We start from the raw sequence: 20,201 nt of genomic DNA, 5'->3' as shown, positions 1-20,201 counted from the left end.
ATGAACTCATCCTCTGCCGACTCCCCGCGGCAGCCAGACAATAGCAGCCGGAAGCAGCCGCGGTCGTCGTCTCCGGCTGGGCTCAAAGACGGTGGATCTAAAGCTACACAGAAGGGCAGCATCTCGTCAAAGCCCATCACGCCAAAGCAAGGAACAGGAGGAGGAGGAGGAGGAGGAGGAGGAGGAGGAGGAGGGAGAAACAGCCGAGGTCATTCTCCCGTCTCCACAGGCAGGGAGCGGCAGGCCACAGGCGCTCCTGCCGTCAAAGGCGCGGCTGCTGTCCAGGCTGCCGGTGCTGAAAGCCCGACGCTGAGCAGGACCGCGGCTGCGGACAGAGGCGGCATCCACACACCGGAAGACTCCCCCCGCCTTGTCCCCGATGCCTCCTCGCCCTCCAGAGCAGATCCGAACCGCGTCGTCTCTGATCAGCCTTGCGCATCCAAATCCCCAAAACTGAGGAGCAAAACTTCGAGAGGTGGGGAGGCCGCAGCGGTGGCGGCGGCGACGACGAGCGGCAACAAGAAGAGCTCCAAAAGCACGATAGGCTGCGGGCCCGGTTTCTGGAAGGAGGGATGTTTGCAGTCCGAGCTCATACAGTTTCATTTGAATAAGAGCCTGGGGAAGAAAGGGACAAAGATGCAGACGAAATCAGCGACACCGCCGGCCTCGGAGCCGGAGCTGTCCCCCGAGCCAGACTGTCCACAACCGGCTCCACAGCCAGACCAGATGCTACAAGAAGATATTGAGAAGCTGGAGGATGAAAACGACGATCTTAAGGTAAATTGCTAATACCTTACAAGTCTGCCAATTTATAGTTGCTTAGAAGTCGTCATTTTTAGCGTGCGCAATTGTTGCACCTGTTGAAAGATTTGCTTGCAGGTTGAACAGCGACTACTGTACGTAGCTGCATGCTTTGTCTTTCTTTACAAATATGTTTTTAAAAGGGCCCGACCAATTCTATTTTTTAGAGGGGGGGGGGGGGGGGAGGGGCAAGTTCGATTTATTTATTTTGAGACACATTTTCCATTTCCCTCTCCGTGTTTTGCAAGGCGGAACTCGAGGAGATGCGGGCAGAGATGGATGAGATGCGGGACACCTTTTATGAGGAAGACGCCTGCCAGCTGCAGGACATGCGCAGAGAGCTGGAGAGAGCCAACAAGAACTGCAGGATCCTTCAGTACCGACTGAAGAAGGCCGAGAGGAAAAGGCACCGCTTCGCAGAAAGTGGCGAGGTGGATGGAGAGCTGCTCAGAAGTCTGGAGCAAGACCTCAAGGTGAGTATGGCGGGTTAATAAGCATCATTCTGTGAGCACGTTCTATCATATGGACCACGAGTAACAACAACTTCTTTCCTTGTGTCTCTGTGTCATCTGTCTGGGTCCCTCTCTCAGGTGGCGAAGGATGTGTCCGTGCGCTTGCACCACGAGCTGGAGAATGTGGAGGAGAAGAGGACAAAGACCGAGGACGAGAATGAGAAGCTGAGGCAGCAGCTGATACAGGTGGAGGTCACCAAGCAGGTCCTCCATAATGAACTGCAGAAAACCAAAGAGGTGAAGGGCTGATGGGAGTGTGTTGTGTGTGTGGTTTTTTTACCTTTTGTTTTTGTGTGCTTATAAATGTGTAATGCTAATTCTATCCTGCTGTATGAAAGGTCAGGTTGAAGATAGATAAAGTGTTTTAATGGCAGTAATGGTGCATTCCAGATTTATGTCCCAATTCCTTTTTAAGATTAGTGCGATACACATTCATACTTACAAACATGACAATGAATAACAAGTTCTTTTTGGTGGTCTTTTTATTTCCAGCCTGTAAGATCACACTGATTTCAATTAGAATATTTCACCACAAATGTTCTCGAGGGTGACTTTAAACAGTCCTGTCTTTCCAACTGAGCCTTCACTGCTCCAAAAGAGTTGGATGATATCACTGCCTTCAGTAGGAAAACAGAGAGCTGCTGCTGCTGCTGATGATGATGTAACCACTGTTTCCCTGCAGCTCTCACTGAAAAGAAAAGGAAGTAAGGATGGACAGAAAGCAGAGAGAAAGACACCACAGACCCCCATCGAGGTGAGTCAGCATTTACAATATTAGATCGTAAAGTCCTGAACTTCAGTGGAGGTGTTTTAATACTGAGGTTGTTTTGCAATGCAATTTTCAAATTAAAACAAAATGTAACATGCACAACTAGGCATCAGACTCCTCATTTGTACTGAGTGAAAGTAACATGAGGAGAAACACGACTTCCACAACATTACGATATGAGGCAATGAAAATGATCCCAGGAATATTGATTTTCTTTTTTAAATGCACGGTTCCAAACTAATTAAGTACAAGAGACGTAGCTACATAGCTAACTAGTGCATTTTCTTCGACACACCTCTCTTCTCTCTCCGCAGGAGGAAAATGAGGATCTGAAATGCCAGCTGGCCTTTATCAAGGAGGAAGCCATCTTGATGAGGAGAAAAATGGCAAAGATTGACAAGGAGAAGGATCGACTGGATCAGGAGGTGCAGAAGTACCGCTCCTTCTACGGAGACGTGGACAGCCCTCTGCCTAAAGGGGAGGCAGGAGGGCCACCCACCACCCGCGAATCGGAGCTGAAACTCCGCTTGCGCCTGGTGGAGGAGGAGGCGAACATCCTGGGGAGGAAGATCGTGGAGCTGGAGGTGGAGAACAGGGGGCTGAAGGCTGAACTGGATAACATGAGGGAGGACAGGTACTTTGCTTTCATTCATCAGTTTTTGATTATTGAAACAGAAGGAAAGACCGGATGAAATGCAGTGATAGCTGTAATGGAGAGGAAAAGCATAATATACCCATATTGGGGACAATTCAGGTAATCCGTAATTTCGGACAATGAAAATATAGCTCATGGTTTAACCAGACAGTATAGTGAAACCGTTGTTGAAAAGAGGGTGCTGTAAATTAAATGTCACATTTGTCAATGCGCCTTTCCTCTCCTAGTCTGGCGGCAGCAGGAGTGGACAGCTCTGGTATTGGAGGTCAACACTGCAGAGAGCAGGGCGAGGTCCTGTCAGAGCTGAGGCAGCAGCTTCAGCTGGTGGAGGACGAGGCAGAGCTTCTCCGCAGGAATTTAGCAGATGTGGAGGAAGAGAACAAAAAGGTAGATGGTTTAGACTGTGCTCCAAAAAGGGCCAATTTGCTCAACAGTTCCACTGTATTGTTGCTGTAAGATCAAAGGACTAAACTACAGTGTGACGATATTGTAACAATTTCACAACTTGTATGGAAATGCTCCTCTTTAGTTTCTCTGTCTGAGACTGCTATCTGTTCACTCTCTATTTGAAGCGTTGTTAAGCATCGTGAACTCTTAAATATTTCTATCAAAATGGCAACAGACCTTAACAATATAAAATATAAATGTTTTCTGATATTACTTGGCAACTTACTGCTGTTTTGATTTCAGCAATGAAAGATGTAAAGTGTCTCCCATTTCCTTGTGTATGTGGTGCTATTATTGGTATCATCTTCAATGACTTCTGTTAACTAAGCCTCATACATAAGATATTTAAAATGTGTGAAGCAATACTTGCAGCACTGAATACGCATGGGAATAACATTCAGTTTCATCTTTAGGTGACGAATGAACTCAACAAACTGAAATACAAGGCAGGATCCCATGAAGCAGGATCGAGACATGGAGGTTTGTTTGTCTTTCATGAAGTCAATATTGCAGGAGACAAAGCAGCTGCACTGCAGAGCAAGCCATATCTCTTATTTGTTTTTAGCTTGATGATGATGAAAAATGTGTGTTCACAAGGCCTCCATGGAGCTGCACGCTTTCAGTCTCATTTGCAGAGGTGCTCCACTTTTCATCGTTTCACCCCCAGGAGGAGCCGACTCCGCTAAACTGGAGGCCGTCCAGGAGGAGCTGAAAGCCGCACGTCTGCAGATAAATGAACTGAGTGGCAAAGTCATGCAGCTCCAGTACGAGAACCGCGTGCTGCTCTCCAACATGCAGCGCTACGACCTGGCATCCCACCTGGGCATCCGCAGCAGCCCCCGAGACAGTGACGCAGAGAGCGACGGGGGACGGGACGACGACACGCCCTCGGCGGCCTCGCCCCGCCTCCTCCCTCCCCCGCGCAAGCGCGAGGGCCCTATTGGAGGGGAGAGTGACCCGGACGAGGTGAGGAACATCCGCTGCCTCACCCCGACACGTTCCCTTTACTCACCTGTAGAGAGTCGTTTTTTAGCCAGAAGCCTGAAGGACCGGCAGCAGATGATAGACATCCGCATCGAGGCGGAGAGGCTGGTTCGGACCATCGACAGGCTCATCACTGACACCGGCACTGTCATCGCCGAGGCCCGAGTGTACGCCACCAACGGGGAGCTCTTTGCCAGGCTGGATGAGGACGAGGAAGGTGGCAGGTAATAAACACAAAGTGGTTCGGCTCCACGCAGTATTTCCTCCTCACCCTACAGAATTCCAAGCGACATTTCAAGTCCAAACACACTCTTGTGCTCCCCAGGATCAGAGAGCATGAGCTGCTGTATCGGATCACCGCCCAGATGAAGGCCTTCAGGAAGGAGTTGCAGAGCTTCATAGACCGGCTGGATGTCCCCAAACAGGAGGATAAACAGGCAGAGGAGCCACTGTCTGTAAGTTGATGCAAACACATAAAATGATTGACTTTAATGACTGCAGTTCATGTGTTCTCTAATATGCTCGTTTCTTACGTGTCAATCTGCCTCTGCCCCCCAACATTTCATTTAACCATCACACATCCAGATGTTTCAGCCCATTATTTTGCTGATCCTCATTCTTGTTCTGTTTTCCTCACTCTCGTATGCCACCATTTGTAAATTGGTATTCCTTTTCACCCTGTTTTTTGTTCTGTAAAGCACACCCTCGATATCATATTGTGTACATTTTCATTATTTCTTTTGTACTTATTCATTTATTTCAATTCTGTTATTTTGAACACGTCACACAAGGCCACTCAAGGTACAGGACATTATCATTTTCCATGTGCGATCCAAGCCACTCATCTACTCGGATGCTTTCAACATTTATTGGGGACCAAACACCGTGGAGCGACAGTGTACCGTTAGGTGAGTATGCCCTTAAACTCTCTGGCTGTGAGTAATGAGATTTCTTTCCTGACAATCTGAGTTCTGTACTCACACAGTTGTCTTCACTTACTCTGCCTAAGTTGACACTTATCCGGACTGTCTGGGCGTGTACCGACTATGCTTGATTGACAACTGTCTTACTTAGTTGACACTATTTTCAGTCTTATTAATACAAGTGGGGACGTTATTAATTAATTCATCGCATAGCTCTGTCCAATTTCAACCTGAGTAAAGGTCCTATCAGCCACAATAACTGAAAACACCTGTGTGAGTGTGCAGGGCCTTATATTAGATTTTAAATGTTGTGTTGTGGTGAAACATGACTTTTTCCATTTTATCGAGTGTCTTTTTTTTATTTTGTATGGCTCTGTTGAGCCAAAAGGTCATCCTATTTGTGTTACACAACCTATGCTTGAATCGTTACTGCTGCAAATGTGTATTTATGAGGGTTTCACATGACCGCAGCAATAATCTGGTTTATGAGCAGCACATTGTAAATACCGAGGTTTGTGTTATGACTGTTAAAACAATGCGCGCGCACACACACACACACACACACACACACACACACACACACACACACACACACACACACACACACACACACACACACACACACACACACACACACACACACAAGTGCACTCTCTCAATCATAACACTGACAAACATTCACTCACACACCATCTATTGAAGCAAACGTCAGGCTTATGTCTCTTTCAAGACCTTCTAAACTGTCTGAGTCATGATAATACGTCACTAAAATCACCCAAACGTCCATGGGGAATATGAATTGTGTAAAAATGCCCTTTGGGTTGGTCTGGAAAAGCAAGGCAGAAATGATCTGAAAAAACCAAAGGACCTGACCACCAGGACGGGGGCGGAACCGGTTCACTTCTTTCATCCCAGCGGTGGGATGTTTTACGTCACGTATTAGGGCCAGCTGTGGAGAGAGAGGGGGAGAGAGACATAGGGGAAACGAGAGAGAGAGAGAGAGAGCGCGAGAGAGAGGAGGAGGATTATTATTCCCGTTAATGAAAGCATCGTTTGAGCTAAAGGCTGTCGCTCTCCAGTTGTTTTTAACTCAGCCACTGCATTCCAGACCAGACTACCTCGTTGGCGGAAATGTTGGCTCTCGTGGCTGTTTTTTAAGGACATTCATTGCAACATTAGGCCTTAAGGAAGAGGTAAGGGGATCTTCATCCAAATGGCACGTGCTTCGCATGGCTTCAGCTGGAAGATCGTTTTAAGTTTGTTTTGGCGCTCGAGCGGCAGTTTTATGTGGACAAACTGACTCGCGCCTTGCTGTTAAAGCGTTGTCGCGAGTAACTAAACGAATACAGACAGGCGACTGTGGGCCCATAGTGGTTAGAAAGCCCTCTTGTGTTATCTCTTCTATCAATATGAATGTAATCCCACCCCTCGTCTCTCTCCTCGTGATAGTCATCCCCCTCATGCTAAATTCGCAGACGAGAAATGGCAGAAGGGTGTGAGTACTCCTGCAACGGATGAGGAAAGAGGAAAGGTGGGCCAACTCTTTTTGTACGGTAAAGGTAAGGCACGAAACCGCGTGTTTTGCAGGAGCAAGTGACGTGTAACACAGGCCCTCAGGTCCTACCTTAGGTGGTTTGTTGCGGTTAGCGTAGCACGATGCTGTTTTTGGTTTACTTATCAACAAGTCTATCACGAGGCAAATGGTTTTGTTGCCATGGATACAGCGCAAGGTGGTATCCTGCGACGCAATTGGAGCGATCCGGTGTTGACTAATCATGGACGCTCCTCTGCTGCTGCTTCCAGCTCGCTGGCTCGATCGGAAAATAAACTCCTGGCTACAGCGGGTAAAAATACTCCGCCGCTCTTACATCAGTGCGCCCCGTGATATTTTTGGGAGGGGCTATTGGTTGTCTGTCTTTTGCCAGCGCTGGACTGTCGCCCGCAGCTCCGTGCGGGGGCAAAGAAACGAGATTTGAAAATGTAAACGGGAAAACAGCGCAGCGAGGAAGTCTGTGAGATAAAAGATGACAACAAAATAACAGAACGCAGTGGGGACAAACTAATAACTGCTTGACCTTGTCTCTGTGAGGACATGGAGAGGACCAAAGCGTCCAGTCCCGTCGCCTGTATGAGCAGTGACTGCTGCCCGGAGCGCTGCTGTGCGGCACACGGGAGATTTGGCCGCGTTCGGATAATTGGCGCTTTTACGCACACGACCGGTCGCACCAACTGAAAAAAAGTTGGGAGATGGCATTGTCTGCTGAACTTTATCAGACATTATTTCACCTCGTGCTTTACACGGCCGGAATGGATACTTTGCGTTTTTAAAGTTGTTTTTTAAATGTTTAATTTTAACGCGCTGGAGAAATGTGGAGCGCGTTAATGAACGGCTCGGGGCTGCACGCTGGTGGGGGCGGAGCTGGTGGGGGCTACGTCCCGTCTCAGGGATGGGAGTTCGTGCCATGCTCCGGGATGGAGAGGGCGGATAGAGGCAGGGGGAAGAGTCGCAGCCCGTCGAGGAGGATCTCCTCTCCGCCCACCGTCTTCAGTCACATCTACGAGTCTCAGTTCGGCGCTCCGCCGGGTGGAGGAGAAGGTGGAGCAGGGACACAGCTTGAGATACGCAGGGGACAAATGTGGCCGGGGCCCGAACCCCAGCAGCAGCAGCAAACACAACACACGCGGCTGAAAAAGAAATTTGAGGATTTGAAAAAGCGACACGTTCAGGATAAGGATGAATGGATGCGCGAGAAGGAGTCATTGTTGAGAGAAGTAGCTGACATACAAGTGATTGGATATATTTACACCTTTTGAAAGCTAAATATACTTCTGTGTGTGCCTAGTGCGTGTGTGGTACACATGCATTCTTTTTTCTGGAGCAGTATTGAATGGCAAGTTGCAGTTTGTCAATGATGCCTAATTTGAAGTCGGTGAATTTCTTGTGTTTTGTGGTTTCATACCTTATATTCCCAGAATATTCTTCAGGGCGTCAAATTTAAAATGTGATACACCAGTCAGGGTCAGTTTAGTAGCTGTACCGTTTTTTATTTTCTTCTCATTTCCTCAGTTCCTACTGTAAGTTTCAAATATGCTTGTTCCTTTGGTTGACAAGATTGCTGCAAACTGTGTTTCCATGCAGGGAGGGGAGAACCGGAGGATTCTGCTGGAACTGAAGACAGTTTTGGAGGAAGTGCAGGTGGAGGTGAAGAGAGAGGAGGAGAAGAGGAGTGAGCTCCAGCTGCAGTACACCAGAGACAGATGTGCCTGGGAGCTGGGGAAGGCCGAGCTCAAATGCAGGATTGCGCAGGTAACTCGGGGATGATGATGACTGTGATTTGTGAGTGTTATTTTGGGGGTTTAAGACTGTTTTCAAAAGCATCTGCACACAAATACTTAGTCATTGCAGACTGTTTGTGTGTGTGTGTTAGAGCGATGTATGCATTACTGCACGCAAAGAATGCTTTATTTAAATTCTTATCTACATTGTTTCTTGTGTTAATATATTTGTGTATCGTCATATGTCTGCGTGTGACGAACTATTCGGTATACTCGTCTCCAGGTTGGTGTAAATTGGGATTGCCACATTTGCCACCCACATTGATGATTCGTTGACTAAATCGTCAGATTTGTACAACTGAGTTTCTCCACAAAGAATCGCACACGAGCACGACTTTAAATATTGTGTTTACCAGAGATGCGCTCATATATTTCTTGAAAATAAGTTGTTTGGCATTATAAAGTATAATGAAGACAAACCTGGCTGCTTTTAAGTCCTTTATAATTAAAATAAATTAGGCCCCAGGATACGACCCTGTGGCACCCCACATCACATGGCAGGGTGATCGGTCCCCTGGCATCCATCCAACTTAAGCCTCAGTTCAGACAAAAAGATTTGCAGTGAGGAGACGGACGTTATCCTCGCTCAGCCAGACACAGACACCCAACTTGGCTTTTTAACAGCTAACTCTAAGTAGATAATATACGTTTTTGTTGCCTTGGACAGCTACTGTGAAGTGTTTCTTTAAATGACCAGAAAATAGCTTAGAGTTAAGTTTGCATACCAGTGCTACGCTGTGTCAGGAGCACTCGAAGGACCATGCATGGCTATTCTTCAAAGCAATGTGGCTTTGGGGATTTGGCTTATTTTCTGGTTGTATCAGAAGATAGATTAATTTGGTTGCTTTTGATTCTGGGAAGTTTGTGCAGAGTTAGATTTCTCTGTCTGCTGACTTGTGTGTCTCGGTACTCGTCACGTGTCTCGTTTTCTGTGATAGTTCAACCCAATATGATTCCCATCAAAGACTTCAAACTGATTGGCCACGCATTCACCCGTTACACAGAGCAAGTCCTTCGTCCTCAGAAGCTACAAGAAAAATCGAACCATCGTGAAGCCATGAAGCACAGAAACGTGGTGCTGGAAACTAACAAGGTGGCGCAATGATACTTTAGAAAAGTTGGAAAAGACCACTGCTGACACGATGACACAGGAATGCAACACAGTAAAATGGTTTTCCCAGCACAGATGGTTTAACCGCCATAATGTCATTCCCTCTGTGTGAGTAGATGGCACAAGGTTACTGTTCAGCTCTTCTCTTTGTCCTGCTGGCTCGGTGCCTTCTCACAGTGTGGTTGACAGAGAGCCTTATAAAAACAGACTTTTACTGTTCTGTTTTGCTTTTGTAAAGCCCATTGTGGCTGTGGGAGAAAAGGCCTAATCTATTGCAGGAGGTTATGCCATGATGCCACACACACACACACACACACACACACACACACACACACACACACACACACACACACACACACACACACACACACACACACACACACACACATTGATGTTATATATTAAGATGCTGATGTGCATGTGAGGAATCTTTATTTGAGGCAGTTGAGTTGCTGCTTCTGAGAGCTTTGACACTCTGAAGATGCATTGATGTTTTGTTTCTTCTATATATTGGCAAAGTGCACATGGAAGTATCTTGTGTGTTTTACTGTATGTGTGTGTGTGTGTGAACATCCAAAGTGTACAAACATTTTGAATGGATCATGCGCACACACACACACACACACACACACACACACACATGCAGCCATTTCTATACTCATTGCACAAACAGACCAAGGGGAAATGTGTGTTGGAGTGAAGCCATGCTGGGCGGGGTTAGCTCCATTGTAAAAGTTGTTTTGTCTTGATGCCACATCCTGCCACAGTTTATAGTTTTGGGTACGTGTTTACCAAGTGCTAATCTTGCTCATCAGGTTCAAGACAAGTTCTCTGAAATCAGTCACAGCTTACAAATCAAATGACTCATTTACAGACTTCACAGACCTTTAACTGGCTTGTATCCCTAATGGGGAAGTACAGAGTGAACTTGTAACAGGTCTATGAACATAGATTGGTCTGCTTTTAGTTCAAGACAGCAGGTTTAAATGTTATGCAGCTGATAGACGAGGTTGGTGACATCATATTTTCTGTAATCCATGTAATTCGCTTGCTATATTTAGACAGAACACAAAAATGTGTAGCTGGTAATCATTTCACTTTTGTTTTATAAATTGCTGAGCAAATCACATGTGGGCGACTCAGAAATAGGCTAGAATGCATGGAAATCAATGCAAGGAGCATCAGTAGAGGTCAGTAGAGCAACATGGGTGTGACTTAATGTCCCTTTGAAGTAAATGTGAACAATTTCAGCATGAGTGACAAACTCCTGTGGTTTTCCTCACATTGGCTTCACTGTGTCAGTGCAGGGAAGATCCCATCGTTGGCTCAGATGGAGGGTGTTGAGGATGTAGAAGGTAATGGTTTGAATGCTGATACTGATCACACCAATAACAATCCAGAACAGATTTGAAAAGTGACTGTAGAAGGAGTGTCAGAGGAATACTGTGGAGGATTATCCAAGCAGCCAAGTGTATTATGGACACCTAAAGTTAGTGTATGGAACAAGTGGCGGCTACATAGGGACCTGGGTCCAGTAAGTTTGAATTTTGAAGATGTCCTTATCTGTGAGAGTCTGCTTAACTCCACGGACTTAAGTGCTACATAATTGCTTCATGATTGAAGTTTTATGCATAAAATGTCCACATTTGACATATGTTTACATATTGTTAGCTGTGGTTAGCAGCTAGTTTTGGTCCCTTTTGTTGGTCATCTGATTGGTCAAGAAACTGAAGCTCTGTAGCTGCAAACACTTCAGCCAAATCATGATATCATTTTGAATTTGGCTTAGTTGTCATTTATTTGCTATACCAGAAATTCTTCTACGCTCAAATTGCAAATAATTACGCATCAACACAGTTGTAGCTTATGAGCAGTTGCATGCTTGTTCTATTCTTGAGATTTTAATTACACACCTTTCTCCCCAGCGGGCTCTGGCTGTGAATGTAACTGTTGTTTGTTGTTTCCAAATCTTTTTTTGGGCACTCCTACCACCAAATACCAAGTACGCATCCAAGGCAGTGGTCTTCGGGCGGCTATTTCCCTGCATATTTCTCCGCACGCCACTGATTTATGAATGCCGCTGGCAGCTATAGGAGACATCTCATTCTGCCTCAGCGGCCAACTCCCCCCTCCTCCTTTTACCTCGTCTCCCCACCTCCCCTCGGAATGTGACATTGTACAAGGCTGTGTGTCCGCTATTTATAGTGGGTCACCGTGGTGACACGGTTACCTTTATATCCCCTTTTCCATACAGCGACAGACAGGGTGCCCAAGAGTATCAAGAGTTGGCTCCTTGAGAAAGACGTGTGCTTGCATGGGTGTGTTTTTTCCCTGAGCTGGGTGTAATGATGTTGAACTATGTCCCTGTTTGCATGTAAAGGGCCTCCAGAGGTTTCTTTTTAAGAAGACCGTTTCAGCTCTGACTCCAACCCTCTTATTTATGCACTTTCACTATTTGTTTACATTTGGATGTTTGAATGGACTGTGGACAGCACCCATCAGCATCCGTCTGTAATTGTGGAGAAAAGAGCCAGAGGCAGACAGAAAAGGGGTTGACATGTTTTTCTACTCCATAATTTCATGACCCCAGGCCACAGGCAGAAATAGCACCATGACCCAGGCTTGTATGAAGGCTCTGGTGGCTGTCTGTGACTGAACACTTAAATAACACACTCCGGCATGCTCGTATGCATTCTCTCCCTCTTTCTAACACACACACACGACATTGACATGCACGTGTATGCTCATGTACAGGCGTTATCTTGGGCTCTTTCCAGTTCCAAAGCCAACAAAAATGCACATATTCACCACAAGAAGCACAGATCTATGTACTGAAACACACCCGTATTGTTAAATACTTTAAAAAGGGAAAGCCTCTCAATCAGATCATTTCCTTGTGTTATCTCATTGGTGGAGGACATTTCGGATTAGTTTTCCTAACACCATTATCTCATCTAGGTACACATCTTTTGACTTCAGGTTTTGGCTGCAACACAGTGACATTCTCAGGGGAAAAGCCCATATTCCATTCGGTTATATTCTCATTGAAACAAAATTGTCCAATTAAACCTAATAAAATTGGCATTTTTGTAATTTGTTGAAAGGAATCAGGAGTTCTGTTTAGTTTGTGTTGAGAGATCCTCTTTGTATGAATATCATTTGACTGAGGCCACATGCATCCTTTGGAGACATAGAGCATTTTTCTGTGCATGATTCTGCCACATCCTGCACTGCATCCTGTGTAAGGGAAGCGCCATAGAAAAGAGACTTGAACCCTGAACCCAGGAGCCCTCTGTGTGAGTTCTTACAGGATATTTTCATCTTTCAATCCTCTCTCTTTTCTCCCTCTTCCATCCTCTGAACCCACTCACACTCGTCCCCATGGTGCATTATCCCCCCACATCCTCCGCCTTCTCTTCCTGCCACTCCTGCATTCTCTTAATTCCACTTTTAACAAATCCTTTCACTCATGCCTTGCTTGTCTCTTCATCTGGCTTATCACCACTGACTTTTTTTTCTCCACCGTCTCTCCCACTCTTTCCCCTTCCATCTATCTCCCTGCTGCTTTTTCTCTCTCCTCCTCTGTGCCCTCTGCACTCTGTTTCCTTCTCTTCAGTTGGAGGATAGAGAGGGTGCTGGGTTTATCAGCGGTGGGGTCCAGTCAGCAGCAGGTCCCGGCTCTGTGGCGTCACGGAGACAGCACGGCGAGACATCCACACTCCGCCGAGAGAGGGAAGAGCAGCGGAGGCTGCTGGCGGACACGCATTCGACGGCCATGGACCTGCGCTGCCGCCTGGAGCACAATGAGAGGGACTGGTTAAGAGAGAAAGCAGAGCTGCTGGAGAGGTTTGACGTGGAGAGGAGGGAATGGGATTGCCAGCTGAAGGATATGCAGAGGAAAATAGAAGTGGTAAGGTGCTCCGAGTGTGTCTGAATGATAATATTCCTGCGTTTTGTCTTGGTTTCATTTATTTGATTTTGAGTTACAGTTGGATTTAGGTAAAAGTAAGTCATGAATACATGAAAGTCATGTATGTAATGCCAATTCCCAACTTATGAGACTTGTGCATGCATGTGGCTTCCTATGCAATGAGCGGCCTACAGTGTGTAACGCTTCCCTCCTACACATCCTGTTCACCATCAACACTGTCAAAACAATATCCCCGATCAGTGCAGCTGCAGGGTTTGAGGAAAGGAAGGAGTGGAAGGAGGAGTGCGAGGGCTCTGCTATTTCTCTGATATCGCTGTGTAATTAGACAGAGGCAGTGATTGAGCAAGCCGTGACCTGGAGTGATGTAAACCGAGAAGCAACATGATAATAAACCTTCCTGTCTTACATGACAGTAAATATCTCTTGGATGTTTTGACAAAACAAGTTGCTGAAGCTCAAGGAGAAGTCTTCAAATTGCTTGTTATACACATTTCCCATGATGTGATAAACCAAACAATCAACCATGTATTCAGCAGATTTATTTTAGAGGGAGATGACTTGTTAGCTGCTGCCCTAATATAAAAGTTGAATGGTGGAGTTGGATGGGAATAATTAATCAAGAAAGTATAACTTGATAAGACTGGTCAAAGAGGGAATTCAAGCAAATGAATGGCCCAAAGAGAGGGACAAAGGTAAAGAATGAGATAGTGTAGGTGACAAAGCCAGAGTCCAAATCTGACATGCCCAGAGGAGCAGATTAGTGTTTTGAATGGAAGCCACACAAAAGTAGCTGGAGAGAGTCCTAAAGCACGGGAACAGCTTGCTAAGAAAAGAACATGTGGCTCTCTCATTTGCCTGTCCGAGACCAGAAAATGAGAGAGCAAAGCAGCCGAGGAATAAAGCTAAAGGGCAGTCGTCCCATCTAGACATTGCGTGATGGGAAGGGAGCCCAGTCAACATGCAACAGTTACTATTTTGGGATTCCACTGGAGGAGGCCAGAGGTTATCCCATTTAATTTGAAAGAATTCTTTGAATGTTTTTTTTTAATCCTCTGCGGTCTAAAAATGTCACAAGATTCGTTGCTATGCTGTCTCGACTTCACATCGCCCCAAATTAGTTTGTGAGGGACTGTGTGCAGATGCAGTATTGTACTGTTAGTATAATCATATGCCATCCTCTATGCTGTCATATGCATTCACTGAGAGTAGAGTCAAAATATATGCCATACACTGACTTAGGTGTACATTTTTGATCGAATAGATAATATAAAAGAATAGTATCGTTTGATAAAATGTGTTTCTGAATGACATAATTGTTGATTTGTTTCGTGTTATATTGTTCATGCTCAATATTTGCAAAATCAAATGTTGAAATTCATCTTAAAAGAATACACTTTCAATTACAAAAGTACAATGTTCCATTCCACATAGGTCCAGTATCGGTGAAAAAAATGATGACCTCTGTTCTTCTTCCTATTTCTAGCTGTACTGTGACGGGAGAACCAAGCGAGAAGTGCAGGGCAGTGGGAGGCAGGACGACAGCGATGATGTGCACAGGCTCAGCATTCGCTCAACCACCTCCGGCTCCAGTCTGCTCAGTGACAACGAGCCGCTCAACAGCAGCAGTCAGTCAGAACCAAGCAGACATCCACCTTTACCTGGCTTTGGTCACAACAGAGACCTCAGTGGCAGGGATTGTGTTGGCAGAGATGGCCACCACTCCAGCTGCTTCCAAGCAGACAGCCTCTTTGGATATGATATTGGGGGTCAGTTCACTCATTCACAACCTGAGCTGGTGGATGGGTTCAGTTCTAGAGGCACTTGGCAGCAAGACTCAGCCACCGATGGCAAGCAAGCTGCGGATACAATCGAGCTGGAGGCTGTGTTTCATGGAGCGCCTGGATGTAGAGTGCCACAGAAAAATCTCTCAAACAGTAATGAAAACAATATCCATGTTCATCCTGAAGAAAAGCCTCTATGGGCAGAGCTGAGCTACGGCAGCGACAAGAAGAGGAACACCACTGCTCTCAATGCTGTGAGTGATTCAAAGGAAACATTATATTTATACTCAGTTTAGACATATCGGTGTTGTCGTCATTCCTTGTCTTTGCTTTTTGCTCTGCTGACACAAACTTGTTTGATCATCGGTGTTCCTGTATTCTCCTCTCTGTCATTCCTTTGTTTCTTTGAATAGATGATCCTCCTTATCTACCACATCCTCAGCTTTAAGTTTTAGTTTTTGTTTGTTTTAGTTTTTCAACAATACATCGTATCCAGCATGTCTCATTGTATCTCTGTCTCCCCATCTTTGTGTCTCAGGCTCTGAAGGAGATCGCCCGTGTAAGCGAGGAGCTTTGCAGCTACCAGGACGAGATCAGAAGGAAGAGTGGGGATAAGAGGTAAATAAATCCCTTTTACGATGTTAACTTCCTGGCGTCAACACGGAACTATGATAATCACAGTACCTGTTATGTCTTCATACAACAAGGGTAAATGCATTTCACTGTTTCATTCTCTTCAGGAATCGATCTGAATCCCTGCGCCTCCCTGAGGAGAGCGAGATGTTGTTCGGCCGTGATAAAACCCGGCTGGAGGTCGATGAAGCTCCCTGCGACCTCAGTCAGATTTACGATGACCTCCGGGCCTTGGAGAGGGAACACTGGATCACCTCGTCACCAGAAAACACCTGGAGGGCAGACAGAGGGCCAAGCAAATCCTGGATAGCAAACACTGCTGATCCAGAAAGCCACGGAGAAGCAAAGGAAAGCTCTGGATTACTCTCAGAGATTGATACAGAATGTCCAGCCGTCCCTCCCCGCACCTCCTCCTGGAATCTGAGCTCCCCCACTTTTCCTGACACAGAACTTTACATCCCAGAATCCCCCATGATGACAGTGAGGAAGTGCCATAGTCCCTGTGTTCTAGTTGACAGAAAATGTAGCAGCCCATCTATTGTGAGGAAGTTTGAGGCTATGCTCGAGGAAAATGAAGGAAAAGTTTTGATAGACGGTGTTGTAGCATCAAGCCCCGTACCGGCTAAATCTGAATGTATTAATCAGGGCTGCTGCCACAATCGCTGGTCCTGTGACGCAAGCAAGTTCACAAGCAGTAAGCTGTCGACATACGGGACTGTCCAGAAAAGCTTCTCTGAAGTCAACATTTTGACTGCTGGCAAGAACTTGCGCTCAGATTACTGCCCTGGTGTTGGGAGCCTAAAAAGCCCTGAGCTACAAATACCTCAGATTGTCAGAGAATTACCTTTAGATTTGCTCTTGTCCTCTCTTGAAATACCACCTGCTGGCCCCAACCTCCACGGCTCCAAAAGAAACATAATGCTGGAACAAAAAACAGCTGAGTTCAACAGAACTTTGTTTCAGGCTGAGATGGGCCGTAGAGGCGTAGAGGGACGAGACAGTTTTACAGTTACAGATGCCTGCTCTGTGGGTTCTCCAACTTGTGCATCAGATGAGATATTACCTCCCGGGGAGACAACATTTCAGCCACTTTGTACTGATGTCACCACTAGCGTCATGGGTGTGCATCCTGAAATCGCGTTGTCTCTTTCCACCTCAAAGTCAACAATTCAGAACCCCGAGGTCCAATCAAGGCGAATGAGATGTGGTGCTGAAGGCCAAGGGGTAAGAATGAAGCAAGGAATCCCTTCTGACCTTTCATCTGAGCAGACAAGGCTTGGACACAGCGTGGCGACAACGCACCATTGGGAGGTCAAGCACAGAGTTCAAACAGCATGCGGTCCTTCCAGCAAAGCACAACACAGAGCGGCCACAGAGGCTCTGTTTTCTGAGCCTGTCTTGCCTGCAAATACCCAGCCAGGTCAGAGTGTGGATGGTTCCAGCTCCGAGAATGAGAATCCCCACGGAGCGAAGTCAGTTGGTGTCTCACTCCAGCAGCCGTCTGCTGAGAACAAACAAAGACAGATGACACAGCCAGGGCAGCAGGCACAGCTACGGCATGCGTCGGCTTTTCCTTCCCAGTCGGACTCCTCCAGACCCGGGCCCCGAATGATGAACGACCATCCCTGGAAGGCCCTCACTCTGGCTGCATACCCACGGCCCGAGGGATCCAGATCCAACTACGGGGCAGTGGAGAGGATTCTGAAGAATTATGAGAGCGCAGCCCGGGCTCACCAGAACCAGAGCCAACCCAACGAGATGGATTCTAGTCCCAACGCCAGTGTCAGGCAGGAGGAGAACATGACAGAACTGGACATGCTGGACATTGACCCTCTGCCCTTACCTCCCGCTCTGAGACACACACAGACTTCAAGCTCCTCACAGAAGCACGCCACACATGCACAGTTCAGCAGCCACAGTCCCATGGGAGTGAAAGAGGTACATCTAACAGTGCAGGTGGGTAGAGTCTGAACAATACAGTCTGTATACACACTTTCACATGTATGCACCCGCCTTGCTGCTCTGCAGGTGTGCTATTCACCGTACAGATGTTAAACTTTGGAATGAAAAGAGTTAAATGCATTTTTTTTAGGTCATGGCCAATTACACCAGTAGACCTGGGTGAACTCGCACATTTCGTTCTGTCTCATTCCATTCTGAAACACGAAGCGATTGCCCTTGACTGGGGACGGCTCCGGTGGGAATGTTGTTTATTTCTGGTATGTGCTAAGAGACAGAAGCAGGCCAGAGCCTCCATTATAATCTGGGCCATTCTATTGCTTAAAGGCTCGTGACAAAAGGAACTGGCGGTGTGGCATATAAAGTACTTGCCACAGGAGATTTAGCACCCTCAACAACATACTTGTCTTTCATCTTCCAGTCCTTCCATGGGGCCTCGTAGTAGAAGTGTTTTTCTGGCCTTTGTGTAGTAATTATAGAAGTATCTGCAAGAAGCCAGCTGGCTAACTGTTCTTGGCAGAGCTGAAGTGATCACGCTGCTTTAAAGTCATGAATGGAAAGAAATCGGGGGAGCGATTATCAAGCCCATTTGACTTCATGAAAATAATTGAATTAGAGGCACCGCTTTAGCTTAACCTTAACCGAGGAGTACTGTCCAAAATGCAATGCTGTACCGAGTACGGTATTCCACTTCAGATGCTTTTCTCTCGACTTAAAGGAATAGGATCTACTTGTGTGACCTTTCCACATGAGCGTGTTCCTGTTTGAAATATGCCTGTTATTTCCTCCAGGGTCAAGAAGACTTCAGATGGAACACGTGACAAAATGTAAAGTATCTTGAGTGTGTGAGTTTAAATGTTGATGGAACGGTGTGATAATCCTAAATGGTAATTCATTTGTTTCTCCACAGGAGAACGACGTGACCTCCGTCTCCTCCTCAGCTCAGAAGAACTTCTCCAGGCCTGCCCGTCCAGCCAACCGACGCCTCCCCTCCCGATGGGTCAGCCGCTCCCCCACTTCCTCCTCCTCCTCCTCTCCCTCTACCACCCCTGTTGTGCCTCCATCCTTCGCCCTCCAGAAACACAGTTCCTCTTTTACCTACTCGCACGCCTTTCACATGGAGACTGTCATCATTTGACCTCCACCTCCCCCGTATGATTGAGCCAACGAGAAGCCCTCAGCGACAACCTCTGAACACCGAACGTTCCTTTTCATTGCTATTGTACATACCACACCCAGACTGCTTCTCCACTCCTATAGACTCAGAAGTGCTTTAGTTCACCAACTCACCTTTTAGGATGTATGTGGCATCCAGCAGAGACTAACTGACCAAGGATGCAAGGAAAGGATCTGAAGCAGCTTCACTTATTCAGCAGTGTGCGCCGATGAACCCGCCTGATGAACCAGGCATAGCCTCAGAGGACAACGAAAACGCGTCATTCATTCATGCCAACCATCGGAATGGATGTCCTTTACTCTGGTCTGGATTCTAGCCTGGACTAGTGTAGCCTTGCAGATCTGCCAACAGACCTTCTGCTCACTGCTTAGTTCTATATACTGCATTTACACCTTTAAAGTTGATACTTGGTCATATTCAAATGATCCAAATACTTCCAGAGAAAATTTAATTAAATACGTACTGTATTTTGTGCGCAACATGTTTTGTGTACCTTTTGCACAAACTATCATGTTTCATACACAATATGCAGCATCATGGATTGATGGATAGAGATAAAGGCAGTGGAGCAGAGAGTTCCCCGTGGCATCACTCTGTGTGCTGAATTAAGTCGTGTTAGTTTCTGCCTTCTTGAATATGTCCTACAGTACGTGCCTGGACTGTACCTTGCCTGTGACTAAAACACTTTGCTTTACATTCATGACTGGCTTTACATTTTTCATTACAGTAACACGAAAATGTGAACGTGAGGTCCTTTTTTATAACTTTCTACCAAAGGCTGGTTTTTTTTTTTCCTGCATTTTCCTGATTTGAAAGTGAAATACATTGCTTGTGACAGCATTTATTTTTGCTGTCCCACCCATTGCTGATGTTTTCCAATCAAAATGTATGTTAAACACCGTTCACGAGAGCCTGCTTTTGTGCTTAACATAAATAACGATGCTTGTGTAAAACAGATTAAAAGGCCTTTTTCTACTTTTACTAATTCTAAATGGTCACATATCAGGACATTACTCAGCTGAGTAGTACAGTCAGTTTTGTGGGTGAAAGTGGTGAATCATATGATGAAGGTGATACCTTTGCTGTTCTTTTTGTGTAATAAACATAAGGACTTACATATTTCTCCTCTCTTTTCACATCACATACCAAAATACCTACAGTTGCACCATACTTGAACAATAC

At 46.2% G+C, this 20,201-nt stretch overlaps 2 protein-coding genes across 2 annotated transcripts; both read left to right on the top strand.

The window, feature by feature from the left end:
• Positions 1-8,367, top strand: mtcl3 (MTCL family member 3; the record flags this gene model as incomplete). Its single annotated transcript, XM_079274703.1, has 11 exons — positions 1-777; positions 1,050-1,274; positions 1,392-1,550; positions 1,996-2,067; positions 2,397-2,716; positions 2,965-3,124; positions 3,598-3,664; positions 3,852-4,392; positions 4,494-4,623; positions 4,754-5,076; positions 8,231-8,367. The coding sequence occupies 10 exons, from the start codon at positions 1-3 to the stop codon at positions 4,862-4,864; spliced, it is 2,562 nt and encodes an 853-aa protein (XP_079130829.1). The 3' UTR covers positions 4,865-5,076; positions 8,231-8,367.
• mtcl3a (MTCL family member 3a) lies at positions 8,129-20,068 on the top strand. The gene is made up of 6 exons (XM_079274702.1): positions 8,129-8,398; positions 13,155-13,448; positions 14,953-15,504; positions 15,789-15,868; positions 15,991-17,839; positions 18,753-20,068. The coding sequence occupies exons 1-6, from the start codon at positions 8,180-8,182 to the stop codon at positions 18,978-18,980; spliced, it is 3,222 nt and encodes a 1,073-aa protein (XP_079130828.1). The 5' UTR covers positions 8,129-8,179; the 3' UTR covers positions 18,981-20,068.
• The last annotated feature ends 133 nt before the right edge of the window (positions 20,069-20,201 follow it).

Source organism: Melanostigma gelatinosum (assembly GCF_949748355.1).
Source record: "Melanostigma gelatinosum genome assembly, chromosome: 9".
Classification (NCBI taxonomy): Eukaryota; Metazoa; Chordata; class Actinopteri; order Perciformes; family Zoarcidae; genus Melanostigma; species Melanostigma gelatinosum.
This window is presented reverse-complemented; position numbering and strand designations above follow the sequence as displayed.

Bases quoted from the DNA above. Each gene is read 5' to 3' on its own strand.
- mtcl3a (XM_079274702.1), top strand. From the start codon at position 8,180: ATGCTTGTTCCTTTGGTTGACAAGATTGCTGCAAACTGTGTTTCCATG. The intron at 15,505-15,788 runs GTGAGTGATTCA...TTTGTGTCTCAG, and splicing joins ACACCACTGCTCTCAATGCT to GCTCTGAAGGAGATCGCCCG. The intron at 15,869-15,990 runs GTAAATAAATCC...CATTCTCTTCAG, and splicing joins AGGAAGAGTGGGGATAAGAG to GAATCGATCTGAATCCCTGC.